Below are 20,138 nucleotides of genomic sequence, written 5' to 3'. Positions count from 1 at the left end.
ATATGGATACATACATAAATAATGGAAAGTGGTTTGCAAATTCTCTTACAAGTATCAGAAGAGCCCCAAGTTTTAGCTGTTGCATTACCCCCTTTAGCCACTAGGTGGCTCAGAATTCAGTTTTATATTTCACTCCAATACATGAGGTGCGCAGAACAGCAAATTAGTGATTTTCTAACTCCTCAGTAATTATCTGAAGAATAAAAAAGTCAAGTTTTCGATTCGGATAAAATCATTAGTTTGTCCCCTGGTGTGTCTCTAGGGACCTATTGGAGGGGCCAGACAGAGTTTGGAAGCTACCCAAAATGACAGCGTGCAAAAAATTCTATATTATATTTAAAAAATATTTTATATATTTATCATATGCATGTATACATATTTGCATGTGTTGTTACGTTACATATAAAAGCACTCAGGGCAGTCAGCACTTCCTCACCTTTAAATAACATCAAATCATAAAAAATTTAAAAAAAAACCCCTGCAGATAAAGAGCCATTCATTCTTTATCTGTGGTGTTTCTGCTTCCTGCTGTTTTCAGGTCAGCAGAGGCACCACAGGGCAACACCCTCCCCCTGCACTCACCAATAACAACCAGCATGAGGAGGAGACTAGTGCATGAAAACGGCAACTCTCTTCCCATTTAACTTCACTTTCAGTCCAGGACAGGCACGGTTTCCCAGGCCCGAAACTGCGCACCCACCATGGCGACACCTCTCACCGACCAGGAGAAGCGCAAGCAGATCAGTATCAGGGGGATCGTGGGAGTGGAGAACGTGGCAGAGCTGAAGAAGGGCTTTAATCGACACCTGCACTTCACTTTGGTGAAAGACAGAAACATTGCAACGCCAAGGGATTATTACTTTGCCCTGGCCCACACCGTGAGAGATCACCTGGTGGGGAGATGGATCAGAACACAGCAGTTTTATTATGAGGTGGACCCAAAGGTAAAAGCAAGAAGTTTTAGTGTCAAAGTTAAACTCCACCACAAACGCGCACACAGCTGTAGTGCAGCCAACCTATTCTGCAGTGTCAAACTGGCAGATTAAAAATATCTCTACATGTAGACTGTTTTCTCAGAGAATCCATTTCCTGACATTTAAAACGAGAGAACAAAAAAAAAAAACTACAACTTTATGCGCTTTAGTGTTTCCCTTTTTATGGGAGGTACTTAAACGCTGCATAAAACTTTCCTTATTAGAATGAGCCACTGTTCTGTTTTTTTATGCAGAAAAAATAGCTGGCTGTTGCACTTACTGCTTCATTTCTGAAAGTGCAACAAAAGCCACAGTCACACAAAGACTTTATCAGTGTTTTGGGGTAGTTGAAGACTGATGATGTAGCAGGTGCAAATATTTAGTGTTTCTGTTTCTTTCCACATGACCAGCGAGTGTACTATCTGTCTCTGGAGTTCTACATGGGCAGAACACTCCAGAACACAATGATCAACCTCGGGCTGCAGAACGCCTGCGATGAAGCCATCTATCAGGTCTGGTTTATTGCAGCAATTTCTGCAGCATCCACAGCCGCACAAGCTGACCGCACATAATGACACTGCTGATTTCTTTCTGTTTTTGTTTTGTTTTTTAATGCTTTGCTGTAGCTTGGCCTGGACATGGAGGAGATGGAGGAGATGGAGGAGGATGCGGGGCTGGGGAATGGAGGTCTGGGCCGACTGGCAGGTAAAATAATGCAAGTGTTTCAAAGGAGGCTGGGAGAAAGGGAGGAAAAGGGTTTTCACTGCCCACCTCTGGGAGTCCTAACTAACAGGAAAAGCTGGAAAACAGAGAATAAAATTCACTGTGCTGCAACTCTGCAAAGGGGTTAAAGATGAGTCTTTTTGCAGGTGAACTCCTTATCTCCACTACAGCAATATGTCATTGCTATTTCCAGGTTATTTTTGGCATTCCTCTATCAAATATCTCTGTGTGCCTATTCTATCAACTTCCAGCCATTAAAATAAATTCAATTCTAATTTCACTAAAGGGGTTTTATGTTTCTGATTTCATGTCTAATTCTTCTGCACGCAGCATGTTTCCTGGATTCAATGGCCACCTTGGGACTTGCAGCGTACGGTTATGGCATTCGATATGAATATGGGATCTTTAACCAGAAGATAAGAGATGGCTGGCAGGTACCTGCATCTTATTTTCAAAGCTTTACATTAATTACCCTTTTTTTGTGGACTCTTGCAGTTATACTACAATGAAACTGATTAAACTCGACCACATATTCTCACTTTTCTAGAACGCAAGGCTGATTTGGGCCAAAGTAGAAATTATTAGGTCAGAATACTCTTAAAGCTAATCATTAATAAAGACCTGTGTTCAGCTCTGTTTAGCACTGCTCGAGTGATGCAAGAAGCTGGTTGGTTGATTGTATAGGAACAAAACATTGTGTATCTTGTGATAAAGCAAAAGGCTTCTGCCCTTTTTTTTTTTTTGCTGCTTATTTGAAGTTCAAACTCTCAGTGTAAACATGGACTTCTGAACAGCAAACTATAAACCTGCACAGTGTGACTGACCCTGCATGTATCAATCCCTGTTGCTGGTGAACAGTGTAAACTCAAAATCTACTCGAGGAAGCTGCTGTAGCCAGCAACTCCGAGTTTGTGAACCCTGAGATGAGTTAACGTCAACTGTGAGTCAATCACGGGAGTAACTCTGTAAACTTCACCTGATCACTGGGAGGTTTTCTTCACCAAACTCTGACTCCTCCCCTCCTGCAGCACACGAGCCAGCTGAATGACACTCAGTTTAATTTCCTCATTCATAAAGTTGCTATCAAAGATCCCAGTTGGATAGTAGGTCACTATTTTATTATGTTTAAGATGAACACTTTCATGATCGTTCACTCATCAATGTATGAGAATAAAGGTGGTGATTATGTTCCATACTCTGTAGCCTACCTCTTTGTAACCCTGTGACTCTGTGGACACTATTGCAGCTGTCAGACTGCATGTGCGGTCCCCACTGGAAACATTTACTCTACAACACTGTAGCAATCACTGTTTAAATAACTTCTCTGTACAAAGTCTGCCACACTGTTTGGAGTAAAGATGAGGCTGAACTGAGAGAATTTTTAAAAAGTAGCCTGCAGACAGTCTGCTTGTAATCTGATTACTTTTGTAAAAGTTTGTATATTTCACTCAAAATCACCCGTTTCAGTCTCAGTGGGTCAGATTGCAGTGACTCCACATAACAGATCAGCAAACCATGTCCAGGTCAGAGCCCACTTTCACAGCAGGATAGATCCAAAAAAGATCCACTTAGATCTATTCTAACTCTTTCTCAGCTCATCCTGTCCTAAACCATTTATGTTCCCTTTATGTTATTATTTATTTATTTTGTCCCAGCATTTATTGCAACATGTTTGTCCCAAGATGACCTATATTCCTGACATATTTAACTTCTGCAAAAACAGCTTTTGTTTAATGAAAAACTGACTTGAGGGCAGGTCCATCCCACTGTCATGGTGACAGAGTGGACCAAGCAAACTAACATAACTCCTTTGTTCTCTCCTGTCTTTTATAGTAAAATATCATAATCAGCACTGAGACATGTTCTTTTTTTATTATTATTATTATTATTATTATTAAAATAGAGCTTCTGCTCTTTATTTATCTGTTGCCATGATGAATCGTGAATTTGTCTACTCATGCACATGCTTTACTCAAGGTCAATATACTCTGAGCTGATTGAACTAATTCTCAACTCCAGTCTGAGTTGATCGATTCAGAGTTAATTATTTAACTTGGTTTGTTGAACATGCCACTTGGAATAAGGCCCTGATTGGACCTCAGGCTCTAAGTGGAGTTTTTGTGTCTCGTTCAGTGACTCTTATCCTGGAGCTCTAACTTGTGACCTACTGTAGGTGGAGGAGGCAGATGACTGGCTGAGACATGGAAACCCCTGGGAGAAGGCTCGCCCCGAGTACATGCTGCCCGTGCACTTCTATGGACGAGTGGAGGAAACGAGAGATGGCCCAAAATGGGTTGACACTCAGGTACTGATACAGAATTATTGATGAAGTAAGAAATAGGTTATTTCAGCAATGCGTGAATATGGAAGTCTTTATTAGTTACAGCTGATGAGAATCAGCAAAACAGACAAACATCCATAAACGTCCATAAAGAAGGCATAAAAAAGTAAATTTATGGTGTGTTTTTGGTTATTGGGGCAGTTGGGAAAATGGGAGAGTACATCACAGTATTCTATAAATGTGTTTTGGGGTTTTTGTGTGTTTTAACTTGCAGGTGGTTCTCGCAATGCCTTATGACACACCCATCCCTGGCTATATGAACAACACTGTGAACACCATGAGGCTGTGGTCTGCCCGCGCTCCCAATGATTTTAACTTGAAAGACTGTAGGTCATGAATTTTCACTGTCCATTTAAATTTCTCTGTGTGAGGCTGCTTGAATATTTTACCAGCAGTGGTGTGAGGCTCCAACTACTTTTTGTCATTGCAAGAACAAACTGGGAAATTACACTTAACAAATGCATAGTTGCTTAAAGTCATGTTTCCTTTTTTTAGTATTCAATTGACAAATTTTGCACAACTGCTGCAAGACTGGAAACATGCAACAAGATTTATGCATTTATGCACTCCTGCACATTTTTGTTCTTTTACTTTAAATTTAAAGCATTGAATTTGTAATATTTGTCTGTAGTTAATGTGGGAGATTACATCCAAGCCGTTCTGAACAGAAACCTGGCGGAGAACATCTCCCGTGTACTTTACCCAAATGACAATGTAAGTTTATAGGAAGTCAATTTCAATATCGTCACTCTTTTGCATTAAGTGCAAGTCACATATTTCATTTCTTTTCTTTTCCTCCACTTATAACACTTGTTGTTACAGTTTTTTGAAGGAAAAGAACTTCGTCTGAAGCAGGAATACTTTGTCGTGGCAGCCACACTCCAAGACATCATCCGTCGCTTCAAGACCACTAAGAAAGGCGCACCCGGTCGCACGTCATTCAAGAGCTTCCCAGACAAAGTAACACTCTGAGTTTTCTAATATTTATAATAAGAAAGGCAAAATGGTAGCATCAGTTTCAGTGGATTTGCAGTTCATTACTTCATTGTATTTTGTAACTTTGACCATCCTGTTGTAGCAAGGAGCAGTTATTTTGCTGTTTCCAAAGAAACCTGTGTGGCAGCACAAGTCAGTTTTTCTTCACTTGCACAATAAAGTTCCTTATTCATAGAAGATTAAAGCAGAACGGTGATCTACTAGAAAGATGAGGGAAAGATATTCACCATGCATATTAAATTTATGTACGACCTGTAGTGTTTATCTGATTTGGAGCAAAAATTAAGCAATGTGTACATTTAATTCAAAGAGATTATAGCAACAATTATAGGAGGTCAACGGGAAGGAAACCAACATCTAAATACAGGATGCCGTGTTTTCTAGGTAGCCATCCAGCTAAATGACACACATCCGGCCATGGCCATCCCCGAGCTGATGAGAATCTTTCTGGACATTGAGAAAATCGACTGGGACACGGTTAGTAGAAATTGACCGACTTAAAACAAGCTTTAATTAGGAAATCATGAACAACTATGGGCAAGTAAGGTAGCACAAGAAACAGATGCTTCAGTATTGCATAGGCAAAGCAGAAGAAGTTGACTGTCATGTTAAGAAGTAAAATGCAGGCAGTTGGAGGCTTTTAATCAACTGGGAGAAGAGATGAAATCAAGAATGCGTGTAAATGACTGCAAAAGAATAAACTTTATCTTTATTTTCAGGCCTGGGACCTCACAACGCGCACATTTGCCTACACCAACCACACAGTTCTCCCCGAGGCTCTGGAGCGCTGGCCTGTGCAGCTGATGGAAAAACTCCTACCCAGACACCTGCAAATCATCTACCAGATCAATCAGGCCCACCTTGATGTACGTATACTGGACTTTTTCAGTTCTTTAGTTTGGCATTAAGAGTGTCCATAATGACAAACTGCACTGATGATTCATGGGATGGACATGTCACCATCTATTCTCTTTCTGCAGAATATTGCAGCTCTCTATCCAAACGACATGGACACGCTGAGGAAAATGTCTCTGATTGAAGAGGACGGAGGCAAGAGGGTGAACATGGCGCACCTGTGCATCGTGGGATCGCACGCAGTCAACGGAGTCGCTGAGATACACTCCAACATCATCAAGACCCAAGTGTAAGCCCTCTGCTGCTGGATGCAGTAAAAAAGTCAATCGAATATCAGACTAAAGACCAAACGAGCGCTGCAGCTGCCATTAAATTCAGTAAAAAAGGAAATCTTTAAATGTCATTATAACAGATGCTTTTAAAAGAGAAAGTTTGCACCACTTGTTGCTAAACGAGCATGGCTTCATATGTTACAACAGGACTGAATCTTTACCTCTTTTATTCACCATTACATCAACTGCATGTTGAAACTCTCCTAAAGGCCAAAACTCAATACCTGTGTGGTACTGTAATGCTGAAGGACATTTTCAGGTGGCTGCTTGTTGACGTGTACTGTCCAATTTTTTTTTTTTTTTTTTTCTAAAACAGAAGCTAAATGGGTAATACTTATGTTTGCTCGCTTCCAAACACACAAACACAACATACATTTTTAGGGTAGTTTCGTTTTAATGGAGAGAGACAAAATATCACCTAAAGATCCAAAACAAAACATGAAAGTTATCAACTGATTTGCATGTCACTGAGTGAAACAAGTAGTGAGCAAACTTACAAATTCAGCAGGAGATGATAATTATTCATTTTTTTTCTGTATATGAATGCTATGTGTTAAGGAGACCATTACAAATGCTGTAGTATTGCTGCTGGTTTTAAAAGCTTTAGTATAACAGCTATCCTTCTGAACATTTCTCTCTTTCCTCCTTTAGGTTTCGTGATTTCAGTGAACTAGAACCAAACAAGTTCCAGAACAAAACCAATGGCATCACTCCCAGACGCTGGCTGCTCCTCTGTAACCCTGGACTTGCGGAGCTTATAGCCGAGGTCTGTTTCAGCTGCATAATGATGCCAAGAGACCGCTTAAGACCCCTAAATCTTTAGAGATGTATCAAGCGGCTGTGTTCTTGGCAGAGCATTTACTTGCTATTTTACAAACAGTCTGCTGAAGTGTAAACTGTCGATGTGTGTTTGCGTATTTTAGCCTGACCTTAAGTGTCTTTCAGGCCATCGGGGAGGATTATGTGAGGGACCTCGATGAGCTGCGCAAGCTGAATGACCTTGTTAATGATGTTACCTTCATCCGCGATGTCTCTAAAGTGAAACAGGTAACGTGGAAAGTGTCACTGCAAAGTACCTGAGTAGATTTATTCAATTACTTTGCTTTTAAGAGTACAATTTAAAAAAGTGGGCATTTATACTTCAGCTTCATTGGGAGTGGCTTCCAGATGTAGTGTCTTACATAATCTGCGATTTGAAACTGGGAGGACACGGGTTTGTGAAGTCCCAGCGATGGTATGAAGTCTGGATAAATGGCAAGGGCATCAGGAAATAAGGGAGCAGTCAAAAGCAGTCTAATGCTCAAACACTTGAAAGACGATATTGAACTTCATTCATCTGGCAGACATAATGGATTCATTTTACTTTACAGAAATAAAAGAATAGTTGTGGAATATTTAAAAATCACGTTTTTTGTTTTTTTTTCTGTCTGTCCCTTGCAGTAAAGCAGGAGTTGTGCTGTAAAATCTTTTTTGCTCAGTGATTTCACAACCATCTGCCACTGGACTGGTTCTGGTTTACACATTGTTGCATCACTATTGTTTGTACTGAAATCATATCTGTTAATACCAGTCGTAGCATTGTTCTGCAGTCTTTTAGTAAATACTCCTTGCACCACTATCCAGACAGAAAATGTGGTAATGGCACTGGATTCAAGAACGCCTCAGAACTGCATATAGCATTTATTGGTTTCTTCTGATACTTTTTTTTTTCTTTAAAATAAGTTTCACTAGCTGAAACCACATCCTCCTTTTAGATTGGACAATGGCAGATGGGCCATCGTAAATTGATGATGCAGTTTGGGGAAGGCCTCAGAGCGGGCTGGCAGCAGCTCGCAGGCTAGGCAGATACCCATGTGAGCCATAGATAGACATAGGACCAGAAAGGGAGGGTATCAGGTGTGGTCCCGCTCCTGAAATGCAGATAAATGATCTCCACTTACATGAATTGATTCTAAATATTAGCCCTTACGCTTATGTAGCTTATGATTGCATGGTAGTGTTTGTTCTGCTGCACCATGAAACTAAAAATTTGATCTTCGGTGGAAAATTACATATCATTTTTAAATGCCTGTGCACATCATTGCAGGCTCAAACGATCTGATTGTGCATGATTGCAGTTTGTGGTTTTCAAACCTGGTACGTGTCCAGGCGGCACTCGTCAGTTATTTAGCAATTTCACCTCAGCATCTTCCTGCAAAGTCACATACTTGGTATGTATTTCTTTTCTTTTCCTTTTGTCACAGGACAACAAGGTGAAATTTGCCCAGTACCTGGAGAAGGAGTACCCAGTGAAAATCAACCCAGCCTCCATGTTTGACGTCCACGTGAAGAGGATCCACGAATACAAGCGCCAGCTCCTTAACTGCCTGCACATCATCACTATGTACAACCGTACGTGCAGTTTGATTGCTCAGTGCCAAAAGCTTTAATAATGGCTGATTTTCTGAGTGATAATTTACATGACACAATCTGACATGTCCCGATGTGGCAGACTGCCCACCCAGCTGTGCATGTTAAAGCAAACATGAAGAATGTGGCCGTCTGACTCAGCTGTGGGGATTTTCCATGCAGCCCTGAGGTTGTAATAAACAGGACAGCAGCAGTTTCATCAGCACTTTTCTTCTGTGCAACATGATGCTGACTATACCTGCACTTAAAGTCCTTTGCTTTTTTGGAAATGTTCTGCACACACATGCCATATATGTCATGCAATCCAGGGAGCTTCATGCCAATGAGTTGCATAAGATTACATTTTGGCTTTATGTAGATGTGCTCAGCTCAGGAGTTCTCAAGTTTTCTGCTGACCACGTGTCGGTTTTTTGGCAATGAAAAGCATCCGAGCTGAATTTTAATGAGGCACTTGTTGTTCCCTGCATAACTAATTCTTTCAATCTATATTTTTCATGTTTGTTCACCTGCAGTGGCTCACTGCTCCCCTCAGTTTGAGAACTGTATGTACAGCTGGAGCATGCAGCAGCCTAGCAGATCTGCACTGTTAGGTCGTTGGGTTTTTTTGTTTTTGTTTTTGTTTTTGTTTTTTTTTTAAGCCAATTCTGATCTGTATGCTAAAAGAAATTGACTGGTAGCATTTTTTTTTTCTCATCAAATTCTCAGAAGAAAGCGAAAAATATTTCCCAAATGTTTTTCTTTTCAAACTTCGGAAACAAGCCAGCAGGAAAATGATGGATCTGTAAAACAAGAAGTAAAAATGCAAATCCCCAAAATTTAAAACACTGAAAATTACTTAAAATGACTGTATGAGTGTGTAAAATGCTGCTTTTTGTGTGCTTTGCTCCATGCCTTAAATGTGTGAGCAGGTTTTTAATTCATTAATTTTGACTAAATCAGTAACTTTCTGAAAATGAATAGAGTCCAGATGGTTTTTGTTTAAATCACTAATATAGAGTTTCTTTATTTTATTTTGCTTCATAGGCATCAAAATGAACCCTACCGCACCTTTTGTACCACGAACTGTGATCATCGGTGGAAAGGTAGCAAATCAGCCAAATCAAACACTTTGGTGCGATGAACAGACAAAGAAGGGTAATGATTGTGTGATGTTCTGCAGGCTGCACCAGGGTATCACATGGCAAAGATGATCATCAAGCTGATCACCTCAGTCGCTGATGTGGTGAACAACGACCCTGTGGTGGGCGACAAGCTGAAGGTCATCTTTCTTGAGAACTACAGAGTGTCTCTTGCAGAGAAAGGTACCGTTCGCTTTAAAATGCCACTCAGATAAAGTGAGAAAGATGTTTTGCAAGTAATTAAATTTTCACGTGCTCTTCTTCAGTGATTCCTGCTACGGATTTGTCAGAGCAGATCTCCACTGCAGGCACAGAGGCTTCAGGAACAGGCAACATGAAGTTCATGCTGAATGGAGCCCTGACCATCGGCACCATGGATGGAGCCAACGTGGAGATGGCCGAGGAGGCCGGAGAGGAGAACCTTTTCATTTTTGGCATGAGGGTAGAGGATGTAGCTGAAATGGACAAAAAGGGGTAAGGAAGTCTCTCAGAGACTTTGATCTGTAACTTAATGCTGCGAAAACCCAACTTTCTTACTTGTTCTTTGTTAGATATGACGCCATGGCATACTACAAAAAGATTCCTGAGCTGAAGCAAGTGATGGATCAGATCACAAGTGGATTCTTTAGCCCCAAAAATCCAGAGATGTTCAAAGACGTCACCGAGATGCTTTTCAAATATGACCGGTGAGTAATTTCAAGTTGCATGATCAGCTGATCCTGTCTTTAGCAATTAAATGTTATAAAAATCTGACGGTTGTTGGGTTTGTTTGTCTGTTTGTTTTCAGTTTCAAAGTTTTCGCAGACTTTGAAGCCTACGTGAAATGCCAAGAAAAAGTCAGCAAGCTCTACAAGGTGACATTCGCTTTGCAACACCTTTGCAAAGTTTTCATTGGTCTGCTCCTTTTGTTTTTCATAAAAAGGCTGCTTTACATTTCCCCATTTGGCATCTGTATAGTATCAAATTCTTTAATGTAGCACATGCGGCTCTAATTACAGTTGTACTTCTCTACACTGTTATTTTGCACCATTTCTAACCATTTCCCACAGGAAGAAGTTCTCGCTGTTTACAAATACAAAAACTTTAGAACATCTTGCATGGACTTGGAGCACACCAGCTGACTTTTGCTGATTAAACCAAAGCATGAGTAGCTTTTAAACCCTTAATCACAGGGTTGCACAGGTATTAACAAATCTGTTCAGACAGATGTGCAGTGTTTGGCATATAAAAGATGGGCACTTGACAACAGACGTTTTGAAGAAACTGATGGTTCTCGCACTCATACAGTACCAGCTTATCAACCACAGGGTTGCCACGCCCAAAACCATATCCTGCTTTCTCAATTATCTTTAATTCTAAAGTGGGCCATCATTTACCAAATGGATATCATGCTGTATTAAATAACACCTGACACTAGCATCTGAGTCCAAAAACTCCCTAAAATATGTTCACTGAGGTCAAAAAACAGTTGGACTTCTTTTGGAAACTGAGAAAGCCCCCTGCTGGTTAATTAAAAATAATGGAGGTTTAAAGGACTTTACACACGCATACACAAACCTGCAAAATTAACTGGCTAGTGTGAGTCTCACCATGATGCATGCACTTGCACACTCATTCAAAAAGTTAAGTATTTGCTACCAACACACTTTTAGAAGACTAAATATAAAACCTAAAATGATAAATTATATTTTTATTTTTCTCTAAAAGAATCCAGTGGAGTGGACGAAGATGGTGATCAAGAACATCGCTGCAACGGGAAAGTTCTCCAGCGACAGAACCATCAAAGAGTACGCCACAGAGGTGTGGGGCGTGGAGCCGACCAACCTCAAAATCCCGCCACCAAGTGAGCCCAGGGAAGCCATCGAAGAAACTGTCAAAGCTCTTAAGAAACTGTGAGGCTGCCTCTTTGTTTACAGCATATTAACTGTTCCTGTTTGGTTTAAGCCTTCAATTTGCATATCACTGAACTGTTTTGAGGACTTCTTTGCTGTCAAAGCATTGTTATACTTCTTTAGCACAATGCATGTAGTAGGCTTAAACTGTGAGTCACTGTGCTGAGCAAGCTTCAGTATTTCCAAATAACTTGCTCATATTTAACATTATGGGGGTGTGTGGAGGTTTCAGGAATCCAGTAGGATCACAGTCAGCTGGCTGTTCTCACATTTGTTACATTTCTGTAAAAACTCAGAACAATTTCAAGGATTTCAAGGCATTTGTAACTTAAGTATGCAAACTTACATTTCTGATCAACACGTGTTCCTCTCGGTGTTGAAATAAAAACAGAGTGTAATGACATACAGTACTGTGCTTTTATTGACATCTTTGTAAGATATAGAAGCTTTTGTGCAAGAAGTTGGCCAGTGTGTTGGACTTTTTTCACAAAACCTACAAAGAGATGAGGACTATGAGGAACTGTGAGCCCGGAGGAGGGAACGCCACTCTAGTGTCTCAGGTTTTCTAGAAATTTCCTGCAACCAAAACAGAAAAAGCTTTCATTTTAGGGGTTAAGGGGACCTAAAAATGAACATAATAGACCGCCTTCAATGGAAAAGCAATTAATCAGTTTTAGATTTTACCTTACCTAACCACACCTGATAAATTGGGATCCAAGTAGATGTTTCTGTGGGAGAATCCAAGACTTGCACTGTAGGAGATCATGTCGACGTGTGCATCTGTGTTGAATTTCCTCTGAGTCTGGAGTGATATCTCGTACAGCTGGAGACAACAAATACAGAGTATTCAACAAAAAAGCAGCAAAGTCCACTAGAGGAAATTGTCCAAATGGAGAGGAAGAGTACCAGCTGTACCTGCAGGCCCATGTGATAAGGAACAACATTATCATCCTCTGAATGCAGAATAAGAAGTGGACTGATCAGGGACTTCAAGCTGCAAAGATGTTGGAGTAAAAACGTGAGAGAGATCTAATGTGGAAATGCAGAACACTTCTTTGCATTTCTTTCGGAGTAAAATATGCCACACTTACTTTTTATCATTAGCAAATACTATGTTGGTCATTTTCATTATGTTCCACAGCAAGCTCTCAAATCCTGGAAGGAACCTGTACATCTGGAAAAAAAGATGGAAAATATGCTGCAATATCCTGTGCACTGTAGCGGCATACAAAAACACTGACAGAACAGAAGGTTCTGTGAGAGACTCCAGTCTACTTTATAAATGTGTGGAGGTGGACTAAATATTAGCAATGCATACACAAAATTACACTATATTAGTTGAATTGTATTTATATAATCCCTCTTTGCAGCATCAGTCATGTCAAAGCACTTCATGCTTTATAATAAAGATCCAACATTAGAGAATCCCAGTGATCCACTTTAAGGAAATATTTGGCAATGCTGGTCAGGAAAACCTCTTTTATAAACAGGAAGAGAATGCCAACAAAGCTAGACTCAGTTTAGAGCAGCTAACTTTCACAATTGTTGTTGCAATTGAGGGGCTTTAACAATACAATTATTCTTATGTAACTGTTGCTTTATTGGTATAGATTAAACAGGGAATCAACTGGGCTTGAGAAAAACCAAAAGCTGTGGTGAATCTATAGTCTTGTCTTTTGTAACTCACTATTCTGGAGTAGCTCATTTAAAAATAACCAGTGATTTATCTATTTATTTTGTTTGTTTGTTTTTTAAAATCACACAAACAGCTGATGAAGTGATTAATCTCTTAGCAATCACTTCATTAGGGAATGAAATTTTTTTCTGAACAAGACAAAAGTGAACAGAGCTGTGTTTTGCTGAAAACACCAGCAAATCACAGGGCTGCAAGATGCAGTTAAACAAATGTGCAATGACTGTCCATACCTGCGTGAACCGATGGTTGACTACGACTTCTCCGATGCTTGTGTATGGAGCTTCAAGGATCAAAGCATCAACAGCAGACCCTGATTAAATACATTGAAATGCAGTTGATTAAAACAGAAAATAAAATGAATGATTGGAGTTTAAAAACTACATTTATAGACTTGAATAGTCTGTTTTCTTGCTAATGAAACATCATGCTGCATTGTTCAGTGATTAACTGCAAAATGCACATTAAGCCAAAGGGGTTTGTAACAGTGAGGCACTTTGAACCGAGGTAGTTCTACCCTATTTATAGATAATTGTTATTACTTCTACTGTAATCTATAAAACTTTCTCCTGTGGAAAAGATGTGTAACGGTGACTTAGTGAACAAATAAATGATTCAGTCCATTGAAAAATGGCAGTGACAGGCCGTGCATGCACACACAGCCGTAAGTAACCCTAAAGGTCATATTTCCCATGGTAGAGTGGGCATTTAAAGTAAGCTTAAATATCTACCTTGCTCCTGTATTTTCACTGCTGCATTGGTTGCCACCCTACAAAAAAAAAACAATTATGTTTTAAACTCCTTTCTTACTAAAGCTTTCATCTAGCTTTGCATCATGAGTGGTGGACATGGCTGACGTGACATGAGAAACTGACCCGGAGCCAAGCGAGTGTCCCCACAGACAGACGAGACTCCCCCTGCTGTGTTTCTTTACCCAGTGGTACAGGTAGAGGGCGTCATTGGTCAATCCAGCTTCACTGGGATCCCCAGTAGAATCTCCAAAACCTTGTTAAAAGATATTGATTATGCAGTATACTCACTGACAGTGACAGACTTATGATGACTTTTTAAACAGATTCTCCTTTGTTATATATTTTCTAAAGGTCAGACCATGCACTTCTCGTAAAAACTGCAAAAAACCAGCAACACATATCAGACTCTAAAGGCCTCAAGTTAGAAAGTTAAAGTTCATGACAGTACGATTAGAAAAAGAATGAACAATTATGGCTTGTTTGAAAGGGTTGTCAGGAGAAAGTCTCTTCTCTCCATAAATAAAACTTTGCAAAGTTGCATCAGAACAAATGACAAGGCTCATGGAACAATGTCCTTTGGACAGATGAGCCCAAAGTGATGTTTCGCCATAATGCACAGCATAGTGGTGGAGGGCTGAGGATTTGGGCCTGTTTTGCAGCATTAAGTCAACCATGAACTACTCTGCAAACCAAAGTATTCTACAGTCAGTCACAGGGCCATCTGTCTGTTTAATAGGACATGTGTTGTATTTAAATGATTTAAAGACCTGCTAAGGACCTGGTGAATTCTTTATTACGTCCTGATATATATGCAGTTATTACTGACAGAGGAAAGAAATATATTTTATAAGTGTTTATTCTGAGCTTTTATATATAGCTCCAAACCTCCAGGACAACAAACAGAAGATCTGGTTTGTGTGTAGCAGAAAAATGATCCCTTAATGAGCAACAATCATCTTACCTCTGTAGTCTAAAGATAAGACATGGTACCCCGCAGCACTTAAGATCTACAAAAGAAAAACATCTGAATATCATCTTAACGCTTAGAGTTAAAAGCATTTTACCAGAATTTAAAAAAATAAATATACTTCAGATTATGAATTTTACCTTCACCAGTTGTACTCTGTGATTTATTGCCCTGCAGAAGCAAAATAAGAGCAATGAATACAAGTAATCAAGTGGCTTTCAGTCTCATTTACTCTGACCCACAAACCCCTGTGTGCTTTGTTCCTGTGGATAAAACCAGGGGCCTGAGCAGTCCTGTAATACCCACTAGACTCCATTAGGATCAGTTCAAGGACTCTATCCTACTGCTCTTATCCCACCTGGTCCCTGTGTTGCCGTGGAGATAGATAATAACAGGAGTGCCGTCTCCCAGAGTCTCCCGGTACCACTCAGGGCTTCTCCTGGCGGATTTCTCCCATTGGCTGGCAGGGAGCGTATGCCTATGAGACACAAAGCCGGAGAGGGACAAAAGGGAAAGAGTGAACAATACAAACAAATCCATTTACATTTCAAGATACGCAGGCAGCTTTTGAGTGGGTCTTATCCAGCTAAATGATTACACCGTTGCTATATTCAGTCTGGAGCCAACTGTACTTAATATGCACGTGGTATTTTCGAGTGATTCACATAAATGGACACAACAGGATCCCAAAAATGACCTACCACACTCCGACTGAGATCCCCTCCTCTGTGTTGAGGTAGAAATTGCATGTGTGGTTTAGGACATCTTCAGGTCTGCTGAGATCCACAAAGAATGGAAACCTCACTACAGGAAACAAAAGCACACAAGGTCAGCATGTTTTTGTATGTCGTGTTGTGATTTATTAGATTATATCAGATTATGCTGCAGTGTACTGTATACCATGAGATATCAAACTACCTTAAACTGTAACATATCAAATTGTACAGTACAGTGAACATCTGGGAACCAAGGAGACAAGTTGCTGGATTTTTGGGAGAGGAAAGTTGCCCTGTCCTTGTCTCATATGGGATTCTAGCTGCACAGCAGTCTTATTTGTCTAGCACCTGTACTCTTCTACTATGAACCAGGCTGTTATAATAGAAAACTCAAAACTCAGTGCTGTTGCTTTGTCAGTTCCATAGAATTTATAGATTGATAGATTTCTCCTATTGTGCTTTCTCTCCATCATCCGTCTCTCTTCTTTCTATTTCTATCTTCTTCTACCTCAACGATGTCAAACAAGGTTTAACTACACACTTAATCGCTGGGGAAAGCGTGCAATTTAAAAAGCACACCTCAGTTTTTCGGCATAACAGAAAAATTGTGCTCTGATAAATGAAAGAAATCAGACTCTTTTGGCTTAAATTGTAAGAAATAAATGTGTAAAATTACAGAAAGATGGCATGTCATTGGCCAGGCTGTCCTGTAATACTAATTATTATTGTAAAGACAAACAAACTTTTGTTATCAAGCTACGTAAATCCCTTCAAATAGAAGTTGTTTGAATCCAATTTTAATAGCATCCTAAAGACAATTAAAAACTTTTGTTATTGTGGTGGTTGCAGTCAATTGCCACTAGCATTTGGTACATTTTTTCCAGTGTGAGACAAATGATCATTATATCAAAATACTATTATTGTGATTTTGTTGTATAACAATTAACTCATTTTGTGTTGTTCTAGGAACCCAGACTCTCAAGTGTTTTCTCTGATATTTAAAACACCTTAAGTATCACACCAATCTCAGAGGACTCCTTGATTGAATTCTTTTTGACAGCAGAGTAACATATCAAATGAAATGGGTAAATCTTCTACTGATGATGCCTTACAAATCTAAATATTAATATAATGAACTTAACAGGATAATGACAATGATGTTCAGTATACATAATCTTGATCAACAGGTTGTTAACTTGTTAACAGTGTTTGTTTTAGCATTAGTATTTAAATGAGAACATTTGTCATAAACATTACACAACACTGCGTATGGCGATTTGGTCTCCTTAGTATTACGTGACTTTAGGAAACATTTAAATGATAGATCTGCTCTATCCGACATGTAATAACTTGACTCTGAATAAACACCCAGGCCTCGAGACACATTACTTACACAAGTGAGCAAATATGACTTGGCCCAGTATCCAAGGGAACAGGTATAAAATGACAGGCACCGAGACATAGACCGTTATCAGAAATGAAATAGCTCTCTTCATTTCTGCCACGGGTGAAATTATTTCCACTCCACAGCAACACAATCTGGCCCGCTGTCCAGATCAGGGTATGCGAATTTTCCTCTTTCCAGTTAACTGAATCCGGCAGGGATCTTGTCCTGACAGCAAGAGTGTTGTGAAATAAAGTGAAAAGAGGTCAACGTTCTTCTCAGACTAATCATCTCCTCTGCCGCTCTGCTATTGGTTAATATTTCATGCGGTAAGTCAGTCATGTAGAAATAAAGTCGATCAAAGTGCAGTGCTCTCCAAAGAAGGCAAAAACTCCCTGCCTGTGGACATCTTTCTTTAACTTAAAAAAGAAAGAAGAAGAAGAAAACATGCATTAAGAATATTTAGGGACACAAACTCCCTTACCGCCGATGTAATCAACAAAACAGGAACAAACCCGGCTGACAAGTGGCCGCAAGGAATTGTGGGTATTAACGTTCTTTGAAATCTACACGTTAGACGCATAAGTTATTACGTTTCCTTTCAGTGTAAACATATTAACACAACTATATATCATTAAAATTCTTAAAACAGAAGAAAAATTAAAGGCAAATTTAAAAATGCAAGTGGCAGATGTTTAAATTATGTTTCTTTTCAATGTAAACACTAAGATTATTTTATTTTTATTGCTCAAAAATAATTTAATGAATTAAAAATGTAAAAGAATTCATGCAACAGGTGTTTAAGGGATGATGTTTTCTTTTAGTGTAAACATTAAGAATATTAAAACTACTATAAATTTAAAACAATCACATTTGTTTCGTTAACTACACCATTTAAGTATATGCATCTTTATTCCACAGTTAGGTCAATATTTAAAATAATTTTAAACCAAGATGAAGCCAATATTGTATTAGATAATGCAATAAATCCACTCCTCCACCTGGACTGAAAGAAAGCTGAGGGTAAAAGTAGATATAAATATGAAAATAATTTTGTTTTCAGGAGTTTAGCAACTGGTGCTGATGCTTTCAGGGTTTATGTGAGTTGAATACTGGACATTGATTGGTTTCATATGTTAAGAACTAGAAAAACCCTCAAAACTGAATGTAAGAGCATTGTGATAGGTAATTATTCATCACTTCATACTAACAACTAACAATCTGTATCTAAGAAAGCAGGAAGATAAGACTGTTAATGCAATTATTTGATCCCCTGGGGTTTAACTGATTTTTCTAGGAGGGGAAGCATTTGTCTGGTCAGTGCTGGTTGAGCTAATATTCAGTGTCCCACACATTTTTAAATTGCTAGCAAATAAATTAAAAGCCAAGAAAGTATCAGAAAACTACTGTTTTCTTGTTTTTCCAATAAACTTAGTTTCACTCCTGGTCATCCATGAACCGATGCTATAAACAGTAGAAATCAGTACAGAGCAGTTGTAGTGAAACTGTTCACATTTATCCTGGACTACAGCATTTCACTGACACACTTATATTCAGGAATGATTCGTGTTCTTGTTTTTGAAACTGCTCTTTGGTAAGATGAAGACCTACTTGGGAGCCATTCTTCTTATGATTGTAGCTTGTAGCCTATGGCTTATGCATTACTGTGCAAATGTATTGAGAGACCCCTCATTTCTTTTTATTTTGCTAAGTAGTAATGACTTATTTGCAAACATCCATGAAAACAGAGTATATAAAGCAAAAACACAGTTTGTACAATTCTAACAAGCTTAAGAGTCAATATTTGGTATGAGCACCTTTATTCTGCAACATGTCCTTTCTAAGTACTTTAAAGAGTTTTCAGGAATAGTTCTCCAGGCTTCTTGAAGGACATTCATTTGTTTTTCTTTGGAAGTTGTTTGGGTTTTGTTCCAATCTCTGCCAAGATGATCCCACACTGCTTCAGTAATGTTGAGATGCAGGCTCCAGGGAGGCCATTCCATGACTGATAGTCTTCCATTGTATATTTTTATCTATAGGTAAGTTTTTACTCCACTGAAAGTGTGTTTGGGATCATTGTACAGTACAGTAGATGGATCAACTGAAGGGTGGCTGCATCTCTCAGGTCCTGTTTTAGGTCTTTGCCGGATTGATTCCTGTTTCTTACACACAGGAATAAAATACGTTGATTTGTTGCAGATAGGTTTTTTTTAAGGTCTGCCAGTTTTTTGTCCTCCACTTGTCCAGTTTCCACAAAACCACACAGTACAGCACGCAACACGCAGCGCGATGAGATATGGCAAGTTTTTAAGTTTGTAATTGACCTTACTGGTGCAGAAATATTGTATTCCTATCAAACAGTGTAATCATTAGCCTTTTTCATAGATTAAACCAAAGGAATTGTGAAAAACAAATGATGAGTTTTTGGACTTGCTGCTAGAAGTACAACTGGTTCTGTGTGTTTGAATAATTCATAGGTAAGTGTTAAGAGGCATAATAAAAAACAAAAAACACTCATCTGAAAATGGTCAGGTACAAGGACTGGACAAAAATAAGTGAAAAAGTAGCCAATGAAGGAAGAAACACAAATCTCTTCAGAGAGCAAAGTCTGACTTCTTGGAAGCTAAATATAAACAAATATAGGCCAAACACTCTGAGGTATTTTAAGTAAAGGGCAGATAATATTTAGATTTGCATTGTTGATTGTGCTGAGTGTGCAGATTCAACCAAGCCAGCATAATGTCTTGTGCAACTTTAATCTAATAGGGGTTGTTTGATCCAAAGATGGTTGCATCCAGTTTTGAACTTTGGCTGCTGAGGAAAAGTCCCCCTTCTGTGCTTGAATATTGCCTAAAAGATAGCATTGCAACACACATTATTCAAAACAAGACGCAGCTATCAGTTTAAAAGACTGTAGTGATTTCGGAGCTGTTTTAGTTTGGTCCACTGGGGGCTGGCAGGACTGCGTTGCAGCTTCTTGGTCTGT

At 39.2% G+C, this 20,138-nt stretch overlaps 2 protein-coding genes across 3 annotated transcripts; one reads left to right on the top strand and one right to left on the bottom strand.

Moving 5' to 3' along the window:
• The first annotated feature begins 636 nt into the window (after positions 1–636).
• pygl (phosphorylase, glycogen, liver) lies at positions 637–12,059 on the top strand. The gene is made up of 20 exons (XM_006798652.3): positions 637–944; positions 1,385–1,486; positions 1,601–1,679; positions 2,028–2,131; positions 3,871–4,002; positions 4,253–4,364; positions 4,670–4,752; positions 4,861–4,998; positions 5,419–5,511; positions 5,754–5,900; positions 6,015–6,178; positions 6,873–6,987; positions 7,167–7,268; positions 8,465–8,612; positions 9,654–9,712; positions 9,790–9,931; positions 10,015–10,222; positions 10,300–10,434; positions 10,536–10,602; positions 11,456–12,059. The coding sequence occupies exons 1-20, from the start codon at positions 702–704 to the stop codon at positions 11,642–11,644; spliced, it is 2,562 nt and encodes an 853-aa protein (XP_006798715.2). The 5' UTR covers positions 637–701; the 3' UTR covers positions 11,645–12,059.
• LOC102776316 (lysophosphatidylserine lipase ABHD12-like) lies at positions 12,039–17,684 on the bottom strand. Of its 2 annotated transcripts, XM_006798653.2 has the most exons (13): positions 17,637–17,684; positions 17,162–17,380; positions 15,754–15,856; positions 15,411–15,530; positions 15,193–15,223; positions 15,047–15,092; positions 14,209–14,338; positions 14,065–14,102; positions 13,567–13,646; positions 12,732–12,814; positions 12,556–12,634; positions 12,330–12,463; positions 12,039–12,216 (listed from the first exon to the last, which is right to left on the bottom strand). In XM_006798653.2, exons 2-13 carry the CDS (start codon positions 17,262–17,264, stop codon positions 12,189–12,191), a joined length of 975 nt encoding a protein of 324 aa, XP_006798716.2. In that variant the 5' UTR covers positions 17,265–17,380; positions 17,637–17,684; the 3' UTR covers positions 12,039–12,188. The 2 variants fall into 2 exon arrangements, with proteins under 2 accessions (XP_006798716.2, XP_006798717.2); XM_006798654.2 differs by lacking the exon at positions 17,637–17,684 and having other exon boundaries at positions 12,340–12,463; positions 17,162–17,629.
• Positions 17,685–20,138: the final 2,454 nt, after the last annotated feature.

This window comes from Neolamprologus brichardi, chromosome 19 (genome assembly GCF_056152115.1).
Source record: "Neolamprologus brichardi isolate AB-2024 chromosome 19, ASM5615211v1, whole genome shotgun sequence".
NCBI classification, from domain to species: domain Eukaryota; kingdom Metazoa; phylum Chordata; class Actinopteri; order Cichliformes; family Cichlidae; genus Neolamprologus; species Neolamprologus brichardi.
This window is presented reverse-complemented; position numbering and strand designations above follow the sequence as displayed.